This window comes from Panthera pardus, unplaced genomic scaffold (genome assembly GCF_024362965.1).
Source record: "Panthera pardus isolate Hobbes unplaced genomic scaffold, ASM2436296v1 HiC_scaffold_11, whole genome shotgun sequence".
In the NCBI taxonomy this organism is placed as follows: Eukaryota; Metazoa; Chordata; class Mammalia; order Carnivora; family Felidae; genus Panthera; species Panthera pardus.
Window position 1 is genome coordinate 79,071,873 of NW_026526666.1, and position 18,465 is coordinate 79,090,337.

Sequence of the window (18,465 nt, forward strand, 5' to 3'; positions counted from 1 at the left end):
TCTGGCTGGCTTAGTTGGTAGAGCATGAAATTCTTAATCTCGGGGTAGTGAGTTCAAGACCTACATTGGGTATAGAAATTACTTAAAAATAAAATCTTGCGGTGCCTCAGTGGTTCAGTCATTAAGTGTCCTATTCTTGATTTCAGCTCAGGTCATGATCTTGTGCTTCTTGAAATCGAGCCCTGCATTAAGCTCTGCAGAGCCTGCTTGGGATTCTCTCTCTCCCTCTCTCCCCGCTCCTTCACTGCTTGCACGTGTGTGTTCTCTCTCTAAATATATAAATAAACATTAAAAAAAAAAAAAAAAGAGGGGTGCCTGGGTGGCTCAGTCAATTGGGCGGCCGACTACAGCTCAGGTCATGATCCCATGGTCTTTGAGTTCCAGCTCCGCATCGGGCTCTTTGTTGACAGCTCAGAGCCTGGAGCCTGCTTCTGATTTCTGTGTCTCCCTCTCTCTCTGCCCCTTCCCTGCTTGCTGTCTCTTTCTCTCAAAAATAATAAACATCAAAAGAACAAAAAAAACAAAAAAAAAAAAAAAGAGAGACATTCTGGGGTGCCTGGGAAACTCAGTCGGTTAAGTGTCTGACTCTTGGTTTCGGCTCAAGTCACGATCTCCCGGTTTGTGAGATTGAGCCCCTGTCTAGCTCCATGCTGACAGTGCAGAGCCTGCTTGGGATTCTCTCTCTCTCTCTCTCTCTCTCTCTCTCTCTCTCTCTCTCTCTCTCTCTCTCTGCTCCTCCCCAGTAGTGCACGCTCTCTCTCTCAAAATAAATAAACATTAAAAAAAAAATAGACATTAAAAAAATAAAATCTCAAAAAAACTTCTGTGAATTTTAAAGGAAGCATTATTTAAAAGTTGGTTTACATGAATTTCCACTAATCACTCTAGAAAGTCCCTAGGTGTTTTTTTAAAAATACCTATCTATCTATCTATCTATCTATCTATCTATCTATCTACCTACCTACCTACCTACCTACCTATCTATCTAGTTTGAGCACACACAAGCAGGGGAGGGGCAGAGAGGGAGAGACAGAATTCAAAGCAGGCTCCAGGCTCCGAGCTGTCAGCACAGAGCCCCATCCCAATGTGGGGCTCAAATCCACGAACCGTGAGATCACGACCTGAGCCGAAGTTGATGCTTAACCAACTGAGCCACCCAGGTGCCCCAAGTCCCTAGCTTTTAAAAAAACGAATTCTTACAAGATTATTTTAAAAAATGAATGAACCTTATTCCCTCTGAACATTTAAGACACATAGGAATAGAAAGAACAAGTTTAAAACTATGAGCTTCAGGACACTTGGGTGGCTCAGTCAGTTAAGAGTCTGACTCTTGATTTTGGCTCAAGTCATGACCTCTGGTCATTGAGATTCAGCCCTGCTTAAGATTCTCTCTCTCCCTCTTTTTCTGCCCCTCCCCTGATCTCTCTCTCTCAAAAAAAAGTAATAATAAATAAAATTTAAAAAATGCTTCTCCCAGGGGCGCCTGGGTGGCTCAGTTGATTAAGCATCCGATTTTGGCTCAGGTCATGATCTCATGGTCCATGAGTTCAAGCCCTGTGTCAGGCTCTGTGCTGACAGCTCAGAGCCTGGAGTCTGCTTCAGATTCTGTGTCTCCCCTCTCTCTGCCCCTCCCTAGCTCATGCTGTCTCTTGGTCTCTCTCTCAAAAAATAAATAAATAAAAAATAAAAAATAAATTAAAAAAAAAAAAAAAAGATTCTCCTATCCTTAAAAACAAAACAAAACAAAACAAAACAAAGAATTTCTTCACAATAACAAAAAGCATTAACAGGATTTTGAATACTTGGAGAATAGAACTTGGTTAACAGAAATTCTAGAAAATTAAAAGCAACAACCTATTTGGATACTTTTATACTCATAATCTGCTAAGTTGAAATCTGCTAGTATATATTGGGACCTCTGCTTGGCAGAGAGCCTCTGTTAAGTGTTCTATGAGCTCTGTTAAGAGCTATCTGAGGTAAGTTTGTCTTATTATAGCATTACAACAGATGTAAAATTACCCTTTCTGTCCTATCAGCACAAAACAATCGAGTGTGATGTCTCTTCTGAACTACAATGTAGGTTATTCCAGGTTGATAGTCTTTTTCCAAACTGATGCAGGCTTCTCGAATTGCTAGTAGTTCATAATATAATACCTAGAGGAGATGAAATGGAAACATTTGATATAGTCAGTTGTTCTCTTATATATGCTTCAAACTAAGATCATAATTTAGTTTCAGGACTTCTTAATCTTATCACCTTACAGTTAAATACACTTCTTTATTCCATTTAAACTATTATCAGAGAATGATGTTAGCAATCAAGGCTTACACATCCATAGTAAGCTTTTTAGAAGGGAAAATCTAAGGAACCATCAGATTTTGACTTTTGAGAATTTTCAACCTAATTAAGGCTTCTAACTTTAGAACTAGGTACCATATTATAAACACAGTATCTGGTTTAACCACAGAATGATGAGATCCCAGGCAACCAACCTGCCTAAACTGTCCCTCTGAAACACCATCCCGATAAAAGATGATACGAGTAGGTTTGAACCGAGTTGACTTATAAAATTGAATGAGAAGTTCTCGAACCATGGAAGCCAAGTCCTGGATGATCTCCTGTCGGGGTCTCTGAACTCTTACTGTGGCACAGTATCTGCTTGGGTGGGCATCCATACTACCTACAACCTAGGTTGGAAAAAGGAAAGAAAAGTAGAAATTAAGACAATCAAAACTCCATGATTATGAGTTTTACAATAAAAAACTGAAAATAAGCACATGGATTTCATTTAAATTTGTAGTTTACTATAACATTATTACTGTTCATTTTCAAAGTAATAAAAAATTGATAATTCCCAGTGAAGAAGAGAATAAAAGATCCAGTATAGGGTCAAAAACTATTTTCTGGGGTACTTGGCTGGCTCAGTTGGTAGAATGTATATGACTCTTGATCTCAAGGTTGTGAGTTTGAACCCCACATTGGGTACAGAGATTACTTAAAAATAAAATCTTCAAAAACAAAACTATTTTCTTATGAGTAGGTTGAACTTTATATTAAAAAAAAAAAATCAGGGCGCTCAGTTGGTTGAGCGTCCAACTTCGGCTAGGGTCATGATCTCAAGATTCATGAGTTTGAGCTCCGTATCACGCTGTGTGCTAACAGCTCAGAAACTGGAGTCTGCTTCAGATTCTGTGTCCCTCTCTTGTTCTGCCCCTCCCTCACTCATGCTCTGTCTCTGTCTCTCTCTGAAGAATAAAATATTAAAAAATTAAAAAAATATGTTTTTAGTTTTATTTATTAAAATTTTTTTAATGTTTGTTTATTTTTGAAGGAGAGAGAGACAGAGTGTCGGGGATGGGGGTGGGGCAGAAGGGAGGGAGACACAGAATCCGAAGCAGGCTCCAGGCTCTGAGCTGTCAGCACAGAGCCTGATGCGGGGCTCGAACTCACAAACTGTGAGATCATGACCCGAGCTGAAGTCGGTCGCTCAACTGACTGAGCCACCCAGGCGCCCCTGTTTTTAGTTTTAAACTCTACACCCAAAGCGGGCTCAAACTCATGACACTGAGGTCAAGATTAGCATGCTCAGGGGCCCTGGGTGGCTCAGTCAGTTAAGTGTCCAACTTTGGCTCAGGTCATGATCTTGCAGTTCATGAGTTTGAGCCCCACATCTGGCTCCTCACTGACAGTGTGGAGCCTGCTTGGGATTCTCTCCCTCTACCCTCCTCCCTTTCACTCCCCCATTTGCCCATGCGAACGCACTCTCTCTTTCAAAATAAATAAATAAACTTAAAAAAGAAAAAAAAGAGGCACATGCTCTACTGACTGAGCCAACCATGCACCCCTGCACTTTACATTTAACAAGATTCTAATTTATAGATGTTGTTGGTATATATAAAGATTAGTAAGGAAAGAGAGACAAAAAGACATTCTTAAAGAGAAGAAGAGAAAGGAGGTAAGTAATAAAGAAGCCCCATTCAAACGCTTCATTTTTCTTTATATCTTTTACTCACAGACCTACTGAAGCATAATCTCTGGAACTCAAATATTTAAAAAAAAATGTTTATTTTGAGAGAAAGCATGCATGAGCGGGGGAGGGGTGCGGGGGGGAAGAGGGAGAGAGAGAGAGAGAGAAAGAAAGAGAGAGAATTATAAGCAGGCTCCGTGCTGCTAGCGCAGGGCTCAAACCCGTGAATCATGAGATCATGACCTAAGCCAAAATCAAGAGTCAGACGCTTAACTGACTGAGCCACCCAGGTGCCCCTGGAACCCAAATATTTTTTAAATGTCTACACATCATTCTTTTTAAAAAAAAAATTTTTTTTTTTAACGTTTATTTATTTTTGGGACAGAGACAGACAGAGCATGAACGGGGGAGGGGCAGAGAGAGAGGGAGACACAGAATCGGAAGCAGGCTCCAGGCTCTGAGCCATCAGCCCAGAGCCCGACGCGGGGCTCGAACTCACGGACCGCGAGATCGTGACCCGAGCTGAAGTCAGACGCTCAACCGACTAAGCCACCCAGGCGCCCCATGTCTACACATCATTCTAATCAGAGCTGAGTCTGAGACCCAGCTGGTCACTCTGCCTCCAGCTTCTCTTTCTTCCAGTGTAGGATCTATATCAAAGCCATATTTCAAAAATGGAACTCTGTAACCCCATGTTCACTGTACATGTAGTCAAGATGTGGAAACAACGTAAGTGTCCATAAATGGATGAAAGCATTAAAAAATGTAGCATATATAAACAATGGAATATTATATTACTCAGCCATAAATAAATAAGGATGAAATCTTGCCATTTGTGCAAATATGGGTGAACTTTGAAGACATTATACAAATCAAAAAAGTCAGAGAGAGAAAGTCAAATACCACATGATCTCACTTCTATGTGGAGTAAAGCAAAACATAACAAAATAAAACAAAAGCAACCAAGCTCATAGATGCAGTGACTGGATTGTTAGTTGCCGGAGGCAGGGGGTGGGTGATGGATGAAATGGGGAAGGGGGTTCAAAGATACAAATTTCTACTTATAAAATAAATTCTGTCATTGAGAGGTACTGTATAGCATGCAGTATGATGATGACTATTATTAATAACACTGTATTGAATATTTGAAAGTTGTTAAGAGAGTAAATCTGAAAAGTTCTCATTACAAGAAAAAAATTTTGTAACTATGTATGGTGACAGATGTTAATTAGACTTACTGTACACATCTTTTTACAATATATACACATATATCAAATCATTACGTTGCAATTATGGGTCAATTATACTTCAATTAAAAATAATAAAAAATAGTACTTCAAAAGAGCGCCTAACTTCCTGTCAGTAATTTAATGCCTTATTACTTGAAACCAAAATATGGAAAATTCTTATGTTTCTCTTCTGTGTTAGGTCAGACTAGAAAATAATCAAGAGTTTTTAAAGAAATGAACTAGAACTTGTCTACTATGTACACAGGATTTTATCTACTTTATCATCTATAGGTTAAAAAAAAAAGAACTCTAGCCATTTCGTTCCTCTTAATGGTATCTCATTACTAACAAGTAAATCTATACCCCTTTGTGTATGGCACAAAAAGCCACACAAAAGCTTACTAGCCTCACATCTGCTATACTGCATTCCAATTTCCTACATTGCTCAACGTTCTCAACACACCAGGTTTTTGTGACCTAAATTTTAATTTATATTGCTATTAAAGTAGTATCTATTATACTATGTGGCATTTATTACTTACATTTGTTTTTCACACTGGTCTTTAAGTTCTTGGGAATAGAAGCCATATAGCAAAAAGAATTAATTAATAAATTCTATTTATAAGACCTCTGATAATAATAAAAGAAAATGGATATTTGGCAGAAATGGATTTAGTAGAAAAGGACAATGACTACCCAGAAGTCCAAAATTTAAGCTAGGCTTAAATTTTCTCAGAAAATGACCCCAAGATAGCAAATTCAAAGTAAGTCTTTTGAATTTTTTTTGAAAAAATAATTTCATCTTCTATAAGAGCATTTTTATGAATATCGGAAGTGGCTCAATACTACCTCTAGGACATCTGAAATGACAATTCATGCGTAACTATAAGAATAAAAAGCAATACAATTTACTAACAGATAAAAGCAAATTTCCTTCACTAATAAAAATAGCTTTGGAATCTTAAGTAAGAATTTTAACATTACTATCATTTACATGGACAAATAAAATGTACCAGGTTGTTGTAACTTAAGATTTATGTAAAGTTTATTATAAAGGTAACAGAAAACATATGTAAAACATTTTACAGTTTAATTTGTGAAATTTATCAAGTATGGATAAAATATGTTGACATTTTCAAAATGTTGGTATTTGTTAAAAATCAAGGAATTTCAAGGTGGGTAAAATATTATCTGGCTTTCTGAAGTTTATAAGAACTACACTTAAAAGAACTGACGAAACTTTACAAACACAGAGGTGGGCAGAGACATAAAAGGCAAATGTTGGGTGTCTGGGTGGCTCAGTCAGTTAAGCGACCGACTTCAGCTCAGGTCACGATCTTGCGGTCCGTGAGTTTGAGCCCCATGTTGGGTTCTGTGCTGACCACTCAGACCCTGGAACCTGCTTCAGATTCTGTGTCTCCCTCTCTTTATGTCCCTCCCCTTCTGGTGCGCTCTCAAAAATAAATAAACATTAAAAAAAAAAAGGCAAATGTTAAAAGTAGGAACGGTAGTATTAAAACAGAATTCAGGTGCAAACTATTAGACTGGACAAAGGTAGAAGAATTTTACATTGAAAAAATGCAAAGACACTACTGAAATACATAAACTCTTTAAATAAAAACTAACTGAAAAGATATAATCAATAGAGAGGTCAAATAGGTAAATTAAAGTAGGAAACAAAAGACTTGAGTAATACAACTAATAAGCTTGATTTAATAAATATATGTAACTTGTAGCCCCCAAACCAGAGAATAACCTTTTTTTTTTTTTTAATTTTAAAATGTTTATTCATTTTTTGAGAGAGAGGCAGAGAGTAAGCAGGGGAAGGGCAGAGAGAGGGAGAATTTGAAGCAGGCTCCAGGCTCTGAGCTGTTGGCAGAGCCCAATGTGAGGCTCAAACTCACAAACTGCAAGATCATGACCTGAGCCGAAGTCGGAAGATTAACTGTGCTACCCAGGTGCCCCAAGGGAATGATCATCCTTTAAAAAAAATCCAAAGACTATTTGAAAATTGGTTCTAGATATATATATTTATAAAAATTGGTTTCAAAGAAAAAATGTCATTAAAATTCAAAAAGCTGAAACCAAAATGTTGATCCTTTAAACTTTAGACAAGATAAACCTAATAACACTCACAGCAGCAATAGAAGGCTTCTTCCCATCACCAGCTGGTGGATGAGTGACATCTGCTCCCAAAAAGATCACGGGTTGCTGGAACACAGAAGGTCTTAAACACATTTTTTAAAAGAGTTAGATAATTCATTTTTTCATAATGCATTTATCTGTTCATACTACTGCCACACAAATACAAGTTGCTGACACAGCACAGAGGAGGTCTTACACAGACAGCTTCAAAGGCCTGAATTACTGTTTTATTCTCTTCATTCATGAATCCCTGACTCAATGAAGTAAAAGCTATCACAATAGGTCTATCCAATGTCCTATTCAGAGCAATTTTCTGCCTTAAGCATTGGTGCTGGTGGTTGCAAAGGGCAGGCATTCTTCATAAGAGGCATAAAATGATAAACTGCCTCATATTAATCCCAGTTTGTATCAATCTTTCTGTAATCTATTTACATTTAAACTATGTAATCTCTCAAGGAGAAAAAGAATCATTAACCTTTTCACTGAAAAGGATTACAGGAATCTACTACTCCCCTTCCTGTGGCCAAAAGTATAAATACTTAACAGTCATAAAGTAGTTGGTCAGTCATTTTATTTAAAAAACTATATCCTTTATGGGGTGCCTGGGTGGCTCAGTCAGTTAAGCATCTAATTCCTTATCTCGGCTCAGGTCATGATCTCATGGTTCATGAGACAGAGCCCCTCATAACACTCTGTGCTGACAGTGCGGAGCCTGCTTGGAATTCTCCCTCTCTCTCCTGCTTGTGTTCTCTCTCAAAAAAGATAAACATTAAAGAAAACCAACAATTATGTCCTTTAAGATTCAAATGATTGTCTCTTAGTTGGTGCACTTGATAGAATTCTATACCCATCTCATTTATGATTCTCATCTATTTAACAGACAGCATGGAAAAACAGAAAACAAAAAGGGCTTTTGTGCCAAACACACATGGGTCTATCCTTATTCTAATGCTTATCTGTGGTGCATTCTAGTCAAGATATTTTTTTAAAGCCTCAGTTGTTTCAACTATTAAAAGGAAACCTGTTGTTCAATTCTCAGTCTCTTGCCCAGCACCTGTTTCTAGGTCATTATGTCATTCTTCCTAAGAGCTCTTAGACATGATAACAATTTGACAGTAACATCTGTTGTCCCACTGAAGGTAGCAGAGGTTGACAAGGCTCACTTAAATGATTCACTTAACTGACATGCCCCACCCAAGACCCTCAATTCTTCCCTTACTTTCTAGGTTGAGTGAGCAGCCTCATAATACCAGATTAAAGAGGACTATCAAATAACGAGAAAATTCTTCAAGTTGAGCTCTCCAGTGAGAAATACGTAAAGTTCTCAAATACTTTCTAACTGGGCAAGAGGTTATTTGTATATACTAAATAAAAATGGAGTTGAAAGGGGATTTTTCACAAGGGAATCTCTTAATCTTGCCTTAAATTTTTTTGCTAAAATGTCTACTTATCTCCCATGGCAGGAATCATCAAAAATATCTCTTACACTGATTTTAGATATAGTGATATATAGAAAAATTAAGATGAAAAGTAATTAACATTTAATTGATTAGCTTATCTTACCTTTGATGAGGTACAAGAATATTATTGATCCCTCCGAGTTTAACATTTATCTTTAGGCACAAGTTTGAGAGAGTTTGAGGGGATGTTTTTATTACATTCTTGACTTGGACACACTGCGTAGCCATACCCAAAAGTGTATCTCCTACACGTTTCACTTCCGCTATGGAACAAACACAAATACCTCCAGTTAGAAAAAAGGTCAAGCTTCACTGAAAACTAAGCTATACATCACTGGATTACAGGACTCTAAAAATTATAACAATACTAAAACAATGCTGTTATAATTTAAAGTATACTGCCTTGAAGATTAGCTTAAATAGTTAGTGATAATTTTCCCATTTGTTTTCTTCTTTATGTAAGAAAGTATATTTTTGTCATCATAAAAATAATATAACCATAATAACTGAAAATCCAGAAAGAAAAATATCACACATAATCCCTTGTTAGCATTTTATTGTACTTTCTTCCAGTGATTTTCTCATTTATATTATTTTAATGCAGTTATACTTATAGTATAGTTACAGCATTCAATCTTATTTTGCAACTTTTAACTTAAAATTAGTCTTTACAGTGTATGGGGCATCTTGGCGGCTTAGTTGGTTAATTAAGTGTATGACTCTTGGTCTTGGCTCAGGTTATGATCTCACGGTTCGTGAGTTCAAGCCTTGAGTCAGGCTCTGTGCTGCCAGAGCCCACTTAGGACTCTCTCTGTCTCTCTTTTTGTACCTGCCCCCCCCCCCCAACTCTCCCATGTATGCTCCTTCTCTCAAAATAAATAAACATTAAAAAAAATAAAATAAAAAGTCTTTACAATGTAAAGAATAAAAGGTCCCTGTAACTTTCCTTCTCTTTGCCATTATGACAACCATAAAGAGTTCAGTATACATACCTTCTTTTTTATAAAACACATGGAAAACTTTTCTTTTTAATGTTTATTTTGAGAGAGAGAGAGAGAGAAAGAGAGCAGGGCAGAGACAGAGAAGGAGAGAGAATCCAAAGAGGGCCCTGAGCTGTCAGCACAGATCCCGATGCAAGGCTAGAAATCACCAACCGTGAGATCATGACCAGAGCTGAAATCAAGGGCCAGATGCTTAACCAACTGAGCCACTCAGGTGCCCCACACATGGAAATAAATAAATAAATAGGTAAATAAATAAATAAATAAATAAATAAATAAATTTATTTATTTTAAAAGCAAACCTGCATTCTATTTTGCAAACTGGCATTTTCATTTAATAATGTAGTATATTCTGAATCTTAACATATAAATTGCTATTATTTCTAATAATAACAGTCTGTTTTTAAATGTCATAAAGAATCTAACCAGTCATACACAGATATGTTTATAGCTTGTTCCAGGTTCTCATTATTTCAAACAAAGCTACACAAATAATATCCCTGTACATTTATTTTTGTTTGGTTATGTAACTACAGCTTCAGGATACATTTCTACAAATAGAATTGAGGGGTCAGAGGTATATATATTTAACATTTTTGTAGATACTGATAAATTGCTCTCCAAAAAGGTTTATTCATTCACTCAACAAATATTTAATGTGCACTTAATACATGTTAGTACTGTGTGAGGCTCTAAATACACAATGTCTTTGAAGATGTACAAACGGCTAATAGTCACATTAAAAGATGCTCCACATCACTAATTATTAGGGAAATGCAAATCAAAACCACAACACGATACCACTTCATACCCATTAGGATGGTTATTACCAAAAAGGAAAAAAAAAAAAAAGAAAAGAAAATGAAAAGTATTGCTGGGATGTGGAAAAACTGGAACCCTTGTGCGTTACTGGTAGGAATGCAAAATGGTGCAGCTGCTATAAAAGAAGCAAATACAGTAGACTTGAACAGCATCATTAAATAACTGCAGTTAAAAGACATTTATAAAATACTTCACTTAATAACAGCAAGAATATACATTCTTCTCAAACTTATACAACATTCAGTAAGACAGACCTCATTCTGGTCCAAAAACATAACTTAGCAATTTAAAAGAACAGAAATCATACTAAATATGGTCTCAGACCACAGCCAAATTAAACTAGAAATCAGTAACAGAAAGATAGCTGGGAAATCCCAAAATATGTGTATATTACATTAAAAGTATACAGACTAGAAAGGAAGAAATAAAACTGCTCACAGGATATATGACTGTCTTGGTAGAAAATCCCAAAGAATGAAAGAAACACCTCCTGGAACTAATAAGTGACTATAGTAGGGTTGCATGATACAAAGTAAATATACAAAAGTCACCTGCTTTCCTAAATGCCAAAAATGAACAACTGAAATTGAAAATGAAAAACACAATTACCATTCACATTAGTATCAAAAGAAAAAAAAAAGATACACTTGGGTATAAATCTAACAAAATGTGTACAGGATCTATACAAAATTGTAAAATTCTGATAAAAAGTCAAAGAAGCTCTAAACAGAGAGACAGTACGTCTTCAAGGATGGGAATACTTAACATTCTTAAGATGTCGATTCTTTCCAGCCTGATTAATAGACTCAATGTAATCCTAATAAAAATCTCAGCAAATTATTTTGTGGATATTCCAAACAGATTCTAAAGGTTATACAGAGAGGCAAAAGATTTAGAATAGCTAACACAATAGTGAAGAAGAACAAAGTCAGAGAACTGACACTACCTGACATTAAGACTTACATTAGTATCAAGACTGTGATGTTAGCAAATAAACAGACATATAGACCAATGGAACAAAATAAAAAGCCCAGAAATAGACACACAAATATAGTTAATCAATCTTTGACAAAGTAGCAAAGGCAACTTAATGGAGAAAGATAGTCCTTCCAACAAATAGAACTGGAAGAACTGGATAGTGACATGCAAAAAACTGAATCTAGTAACAGAAAGTACATCTTTCACGGAAATTAACTCAAAATGAGTTATAAACCTATATATATAAAAAAAACTATAAAACTACTAGAAAGTAACATAGAAGAAATCTCATGTGACCCTGGGCTTGGTAACAAGGTTCTAATTTTTTTTTTGTTTTTACCTTTTTATTTATTTTTGAGAGAGACAGAGACAGAATGCGAGTGGGTTGGGGCAGAGAGAGAGACACACACACACACACACAGAATCTGAAGCAGGCTCCAGGCTCTGAGCTGTCAGCACAAAGCCCGACATGGAGCTTGTATTCATGAGCTATGAGATCATGACCTGAGCTGAAGTCAGACGCTCAACCATCTGAGCCACCCAGGTGGCCCTGCAACAAGCTCTAATTATAACCCCGAAAACATGATCTGTGAAAGAAAAATTAATGAGTTGGACTTTATTAACATTAGAGACTTTTAGTCTTTATTAACATTAGAAACTCTTTTTTTAAATGTTTATTTTTGAGACAGAGAGAGCGTGAGTGCGAGCATGAGCAGGGAAAGGGCAGAGAGGGGGAGACAGAGGATCTGAGATGGGCTCCATGTTGACAGCCCGATGTGGGGCTTGAACTCATGAACTGTGAGATCATGACTGGAGCCGAAGTTAGACCCTTAATCAACAGAGCCACCCAGGCACCCCTAGAAACTGTTAAGAGGATGAAAAGACAGGCCAGACTGGAAGAAAGTAAATGCAAAATACATATATGATAAAGAACTTGAAACCAAAATATACAAGAACTCTTAGAACTGAAAAATAAGAAAACAACTTAAAAGTGGGTGAAAGGCTGGAATAGACATGTCACTAAAGAAGATATACAGATGCTCAACGTCACTCTTCATCAGGGAAATCAAAACCACAAATCAAAACCACACTGAGATACCACCTCATGCCAAGTCAGAGTGGCTAAAATGAACAAATCAGGAGACTATAGATGCTGGCAAGGATGTGGAGAAATGGGAACCCTCTTGCACTGTTCGTGGGAATGCAAACTGACGCAGCCACTTTGGAAAACAGTGTGGAGGTTCCTCAAAAAATTAAAAATAGATCTACCTTATGATCCAGCAATAGCACTGCTAGGAATTTACTCAAGGGATACAGAAGTACTGATGCATAGGGGCACTTGTACCCCAATGTTTATAGCAGCACTTTCAACAATAGCCAAATTACGGAAAGAGCCTAAAGGTCCATCAACTGATGAATGGATAAAGAAATTGTGGTTTATATACACAATGGAATACTATGTGGCAATGAGAAAGAATGAAATATGGCTTTTTGTAGGAAGGTGGATGGAACTGGAGAGTGTTATGCTAAGTGAAATGAGTCATACAGAGACAGATACCATATGTTTTCACTCTTACGTGGATCCTGAGAAACTTAACAGAAGACCATGGGGGAGGGGAAGGAAAAAAAAAGTTAGGGAGGGATCCAAACCATAAGAGACTCTTAAAAACTGAGAATAAACTGAGGGTTGATGGGAGGTGGGAGGGAGGGGGAAGTGGGTGATGGGCATTGAGGAGGGCACATGTTGGGATGAGCACTGGGTGTTGTATGGAAACAAATTAGACAATAAATTCATATTAAAAAAAAGAAGAAGATATGTAGATGGCAAGTAAGCACGTGAAAAGATTCTCAACATTATGTGTCACTAAGGAATTGAAAATTAAAACAACAGTAAGATACACTACAAATTAGAATGGCTAAAATATTAAAAAATTGACAATACTAAATACTGAAGAGGATTTAGTACACAGTAGGAACTTTTATTCGTTGCTGTGGGAATACAAAATGGTACAGCCATTTTTAAAAAGTTTATTCAGGGGTGCCTGGGTGGCTCAGTCGGTTAAGCGTCCGACTTCAGCTCAGGTCATGATCTCACGGTCCGTGAGTTCAAGCCCCGCGTCGGGCTCTGTGCTGACAGCTCAGAGCCTGGAGCCTGCTTCCGATTCTGTGTCTCCCTCTCTCTCTGACCCTCCCCCATTCATGCTCTGTCTCTCTCTGTCTCAAAAATAAATAAACATTAAAAAAAAATTTAAAAAAAAAAAAGAAAAAAAAAAGTTTATTCATTTACTTGTTTAAGCAGTCTCTACAGTCAATGTTGGTCTCAAACTCATGACCCAAAGATCAAAAGTCTCATGCTCTTCTGACTGAGCCAGCCAGTGCCCGAGTATAGACATTTTGGCAGTCTCACCAAAAGATAAAGCAATTGTGTTCCTATTTACCCAAGTCAGTTGGAAACTTATTTATGTCTATCCAAAAACCTGCACGTGAATGTTTACAGCAGCAATCATAATTGCCAAAAAACTGGAAGCAATGAAAACACCCTTCTTGATTACGAGGTAAAAACAGGTTAAATGGATAACAAACTAATACATCTATACAATGGAATATTTTTCAGCAGTAAAAAGAAATGACTTATCAAGCTACAAAAAGACATGAAGGAACCTTAAATGCATACTGCTAAGTGAAAGAAGCCAATTAGAAAGGGTACATACTGTAGGAGTCCAACTATACAACATCTTAGAAAAGGCAAAACTATAGAAACAAAAGGGCCAGTGGATGTCAAGGTTTTGAGGAGAGACAGGGAGGGATGAACAGGTGGAGTACAGGGGATTTTTAGAGCCATGAAACTATTTTTTACGATACTGTATATATATATGATGTTTTACATTTATCAAAACCCACAGGCCTGTCCAACACAAAAAGTGAACTTTAATGTAAGTTTTTACATTAATTAAGATTTATAAATTTTATTTATTTATTTATAAATCAATTAATAATGATTTATCAGTATTGGTTCATTAAATGTACCACACCAATACAAGATGTTAATAACAGGGAAAACTTTGCAGAGGAAGGGGTAAATATATAGGAACTCTCTACACTATCTGCTTAATTTTTCTGTATATCTAAAATAAAAAAAAAATCTATTAATTAAAAAATTGCACTAGAAGAAATGTAGAGAATGGACTGAAAAGGAACTACAGGGAATGCAGGCAAGAATGTCAGCTAGGAGGCTATGGTAATACCAACTTTCTCTCCCATGAACAGTGTATGAGAGTCAATATTTATTTTTATTTTTGCCAGAAATGGGTATTATGATTATTAGTAAAAAATTACTTATTCAAGTTCATATTTTCTTAATGACTAATGAGGCTGAGCATCTTTTCATCAGATAACTGACCATTTGTTTCATTTGTTTTTCTGTTTTATGTCCTTTGTCTATTTTTCAGTTGAGTTGTTTGTCCTTTCCTTATTGATTTACAAATTCTTTGAGTTCAAGCTTCTGTATTTTATCAGTTTTTAAAGTATCTTTTTTTTGGGGGTTGCCTGGGTGGCTCAGTTGGTTAAGCATCTGACTTTGGCTCAGGTCATGATCTCATAGCTCATGAGTTCGAGCCCTGCACTGGGCTCTGTGCTTTTTTTTTTTTTAATGTTTATTTATTTTTGAAGGAGAGACAGAGCATGAGTGGGGGAGGGACAGAGAGAGAGAGAGGGAGACACAGAATCCAAAGCAGGATCAAGGCTCTGAGCTGTTAGCACACAGCTCAACCTGGGGTTTGAACTCACAAGCTGTAAGATCATGACCTGAGCCGAAGTTGGTCGGTTCAACTGAGCTACCCAGGCACCACTAAAAATTTTGAATTTTATAACATCATTTGTAACCACTGCATACTATTTTATTAACATATTATAGCTTACTTATTGTTTAAAGCCAGTTCTCAATAGTTTTATTTATTTTTAAAGGTTTATTTTTGAGAGATAGATAAGGCATGTGTGGGGGAGGGCCAGAGAGAGAGTGGGAGACACAGAATCCAAAGTAGGCTCCATGTTCTGAGCTGTCAGCATAGAGCCCGATATGGGACTGGAACCCACAAACCATGAGATAATGACCTAAGCCGAGGTCGGATGCTTAACCAACTGTGCCAACCAAGCACCCTCTCAATAGTTTTTTAATATCACAGATACCATTATGAAAATTCTGTGCATAGAATTTTCTCCATTATGAATTCTTTCCTTTGAACACCTTTTTGTAATTGAAATTACTGAATCACACAAACACATTTTTATACTTTTGATAGGATATTATCAATTTAACTGCCATCAGCAATATATTAAAATTCTAGATTCACTTCATACTCACAAGCACTAAGTATTATAATATTTAAATACATTTGCTAATTTAGTAACATAAAATTTTTCTTTCATTTTTTTTAAACAGAAAGAGTGAATGTACTTGAGTGGGGGAAAGCAAGAGAAAATCTCAGGCAGGCTCCATACCCAGAGCAGAGTCCAACATGGGGCTCGATCCCACCACCTCAGGATCATGACCTGAGCGAAAACCAAGAGTCTAATGTTCAACCGAGTCACCCAGCTGCTCCTAAAATTTTTCCTTTTATTTACTTGTAGTTTTCTTTAACTTTTAGTGAAAACCAATACTTTCTCATATAACTGGTTTTGTTTTGTCTTGAGAAATTTTGGTTTATATTCTTGCTCACTAATCTATAAGAATATAAGGATTTTTTCTTTCATCACAATAACAGATCTATATGGATATTTTAATAATAAACTAGCCCTCTGTTGTCTCCATTTGCTGCAAACACTTTTTAGATTCTATTGGTTTCCATTTATTTACTTATTATCATTATATATTTGTGAGATATAGAAAATTGAATTTTTATGTAGTAAATCTAACAATTTCTCCTTTGTGAACAGTTCTATCCTTCTTTTCTTTTTAAGAGTTAGAGAGAGAATGTGAGTTGGGGAGGAGGGCAGAGGGAGAGAGAGAATTTTAAGCAGGCTCTGGGGCACCTCTGGTGGCTCAGTCCATTAAACACCCAGCTCTTGATTTCAGCTCAGGTCATGATCTCAAGGTTGGTGAGACTGAGCCTCACGTCAGGCTCTGCACTGATAGCATAGAGCCTGCTTGGGATACTCTCTCTGTCTCTCTTTTTCCCCCTCTGCTTCTCCCTACCTTTGTGCACGTGACTGCATGCTCGCTCTCTCTCAAAATAAATAAATAAACATAAAAAAAAAAAAAAAGAAAAAGAAAAAGAAAAAGGAATCTTAAGCAGGCTCCATGCTCAGGGTGGAGCTTGACATGGGGCTCAATCCCATGACCCTGGGAGCCTGACCTAAGCCAAAATCAAGAGTCAGATACTCAACCAAATGAGCCCCTAAGGCACTTTTATCATTTAAAATTTTTTTTTAAATTTAGATTTAAGTTTGTTAACATACAGTGCAATACTGGTTTCTGGAGTAGAATTTAGTGATTCATCGCTTATATATAACACCCAGTGCTTATCATAAGTGCCCTCCTCAGTATCCATCACTCCACCCTAGCCCATCTTCCACCCACCTCCGCCAACCCCCAGTTTATTCTCTATCATTAAGAGTCTGTTGTGGTTGGGGTGCATGGTGGCTCAGTCAGTTAAAGCATCCAACTCTTGATTTCGGCATAGGTTGTAATCTCATGGTTTGTGGGGTTGAGCCCCCTGTTGGGCTCCACGCTGACAGCATGGGGCCTGTTTTGGATTCTCCCCCTCCCTCCCCTCCCTCCAACATCTCTCTCAAAATAAATAAACATTAAAAAATAAAGTCTGTTGTGGTTTGTTTCCCTCTCCTCTCCCTTCCCACATGTTCATGTGTTTTGTTTCTTAAATTCCACATATCAGTAAAATCGTATCGTATTTGTTTTTCTTGGACTGACTTATTTTGCATAGTATAATACATTCTAGCTCCAACCATGTCATTACAAATGGGAAGATTTCATTCTTTTTGATGGCTGAGTAATTCCATCGTATATAAATACTGTATATTCCTTACCCAGTCATTAGTCAATGGATATTTGGGCTCTTTCCATAGTTTGGCTGCTGTTGATAATGCTGCTATATAAACAATGAGGTGCAGCATGTACACCTTCAAATCTGTATTTTTGTATCTTTTGGGTAAATACCTAATAATGCAATTGCTGGATCATAGAGTAGTTCTATTTTTAGTTTCCTGAGGAACCTCCATACTATCCTCCAGAGTGGCTGCACCAGTTTGCATTTCCACCAACAGTGCAAGTGAGTTCTCCTTTCTCTGCATCCTTACTAACACCTGTTGTTTCTTGTGTTGTTAATTTTAGCCATTCTGACAGGTGTGAGGTGGTATCTCATCATGGTTTTGATTTGTATTTCCCTGATCACGAATGATGTTGAGGATCTTTTCATGTGTCTGTTTGCCATCTGGATGTCTTTGGAAAAATGTCTACTCATGTCTTCTGCCCTTTAAAAAAAAATATTTATTTATTTATTTATTTATTTATTTTATTTTATTTTTTTTAATTTTTTTTAACGTTTATTCATTTTTTGAGAGACAGAGAGAGACAGATATGAGTGGGGAATGGACAGAGAGAGAGGGAGACACAGAATCTGAAGCAGGCTCCAGGCTCTGAGCTGTCAGCACAGAGCCCAACGCGGGGCTTGAACTCACAGACCGCGAGATCATGACCTGAGCCGAAGTCAGACGCCCAACCGACGGAGCCACCCAGGCGCCCCAATTTATTTATTTTTGAGAGAGGGAGAGGGAGAGGCAGAGGGACAGGCAGAGGGGGAGAGGGGGAGAGGGGGAGAGGGGGAAAGGGGGAAAAGGGGGAAAAGGG

General features: G+C 37.2%; 1 protein-coding gene across 5 annotated transcripts in view; it reads right to left on the minus strand.

The window, feature by feature from the left end:
* Positions 1-18,465, minus strand: part of LOC109255442 (protein argonaute-3) — a 114,207-nt gene that overhangs the window by 11,720 nt on the left and 84,022 nt on the right. For 4 of the 5 annotated variants that reach the window (XM_019430130.2, XM_019430132.2, XM_053897629.1 and 1 more), the window contains 4 exons: positions 8,906-9,065; positions 7,334-7,424; positions 2,494-2,688; positions 2,020-2,154 (listed from right to left, as the gene is read on the minus strand). In XM_019430130.2, the coding sequence (XP_019285675.1) occupies positions 2,020-2,154; positions 2,494-2,688; positions 7,334-7,424; positions 8,906-9,065 (581 nt within the window). The remainder of the gene's footprint in view (positions 1-2,019; positions 2,155-2,493; positions 2,689-7,333; positions 7,425-8,905; positions 9,066-18,465) is intronic. The other variant, XM_019430131.2, reaches the window with a different exon arrangement.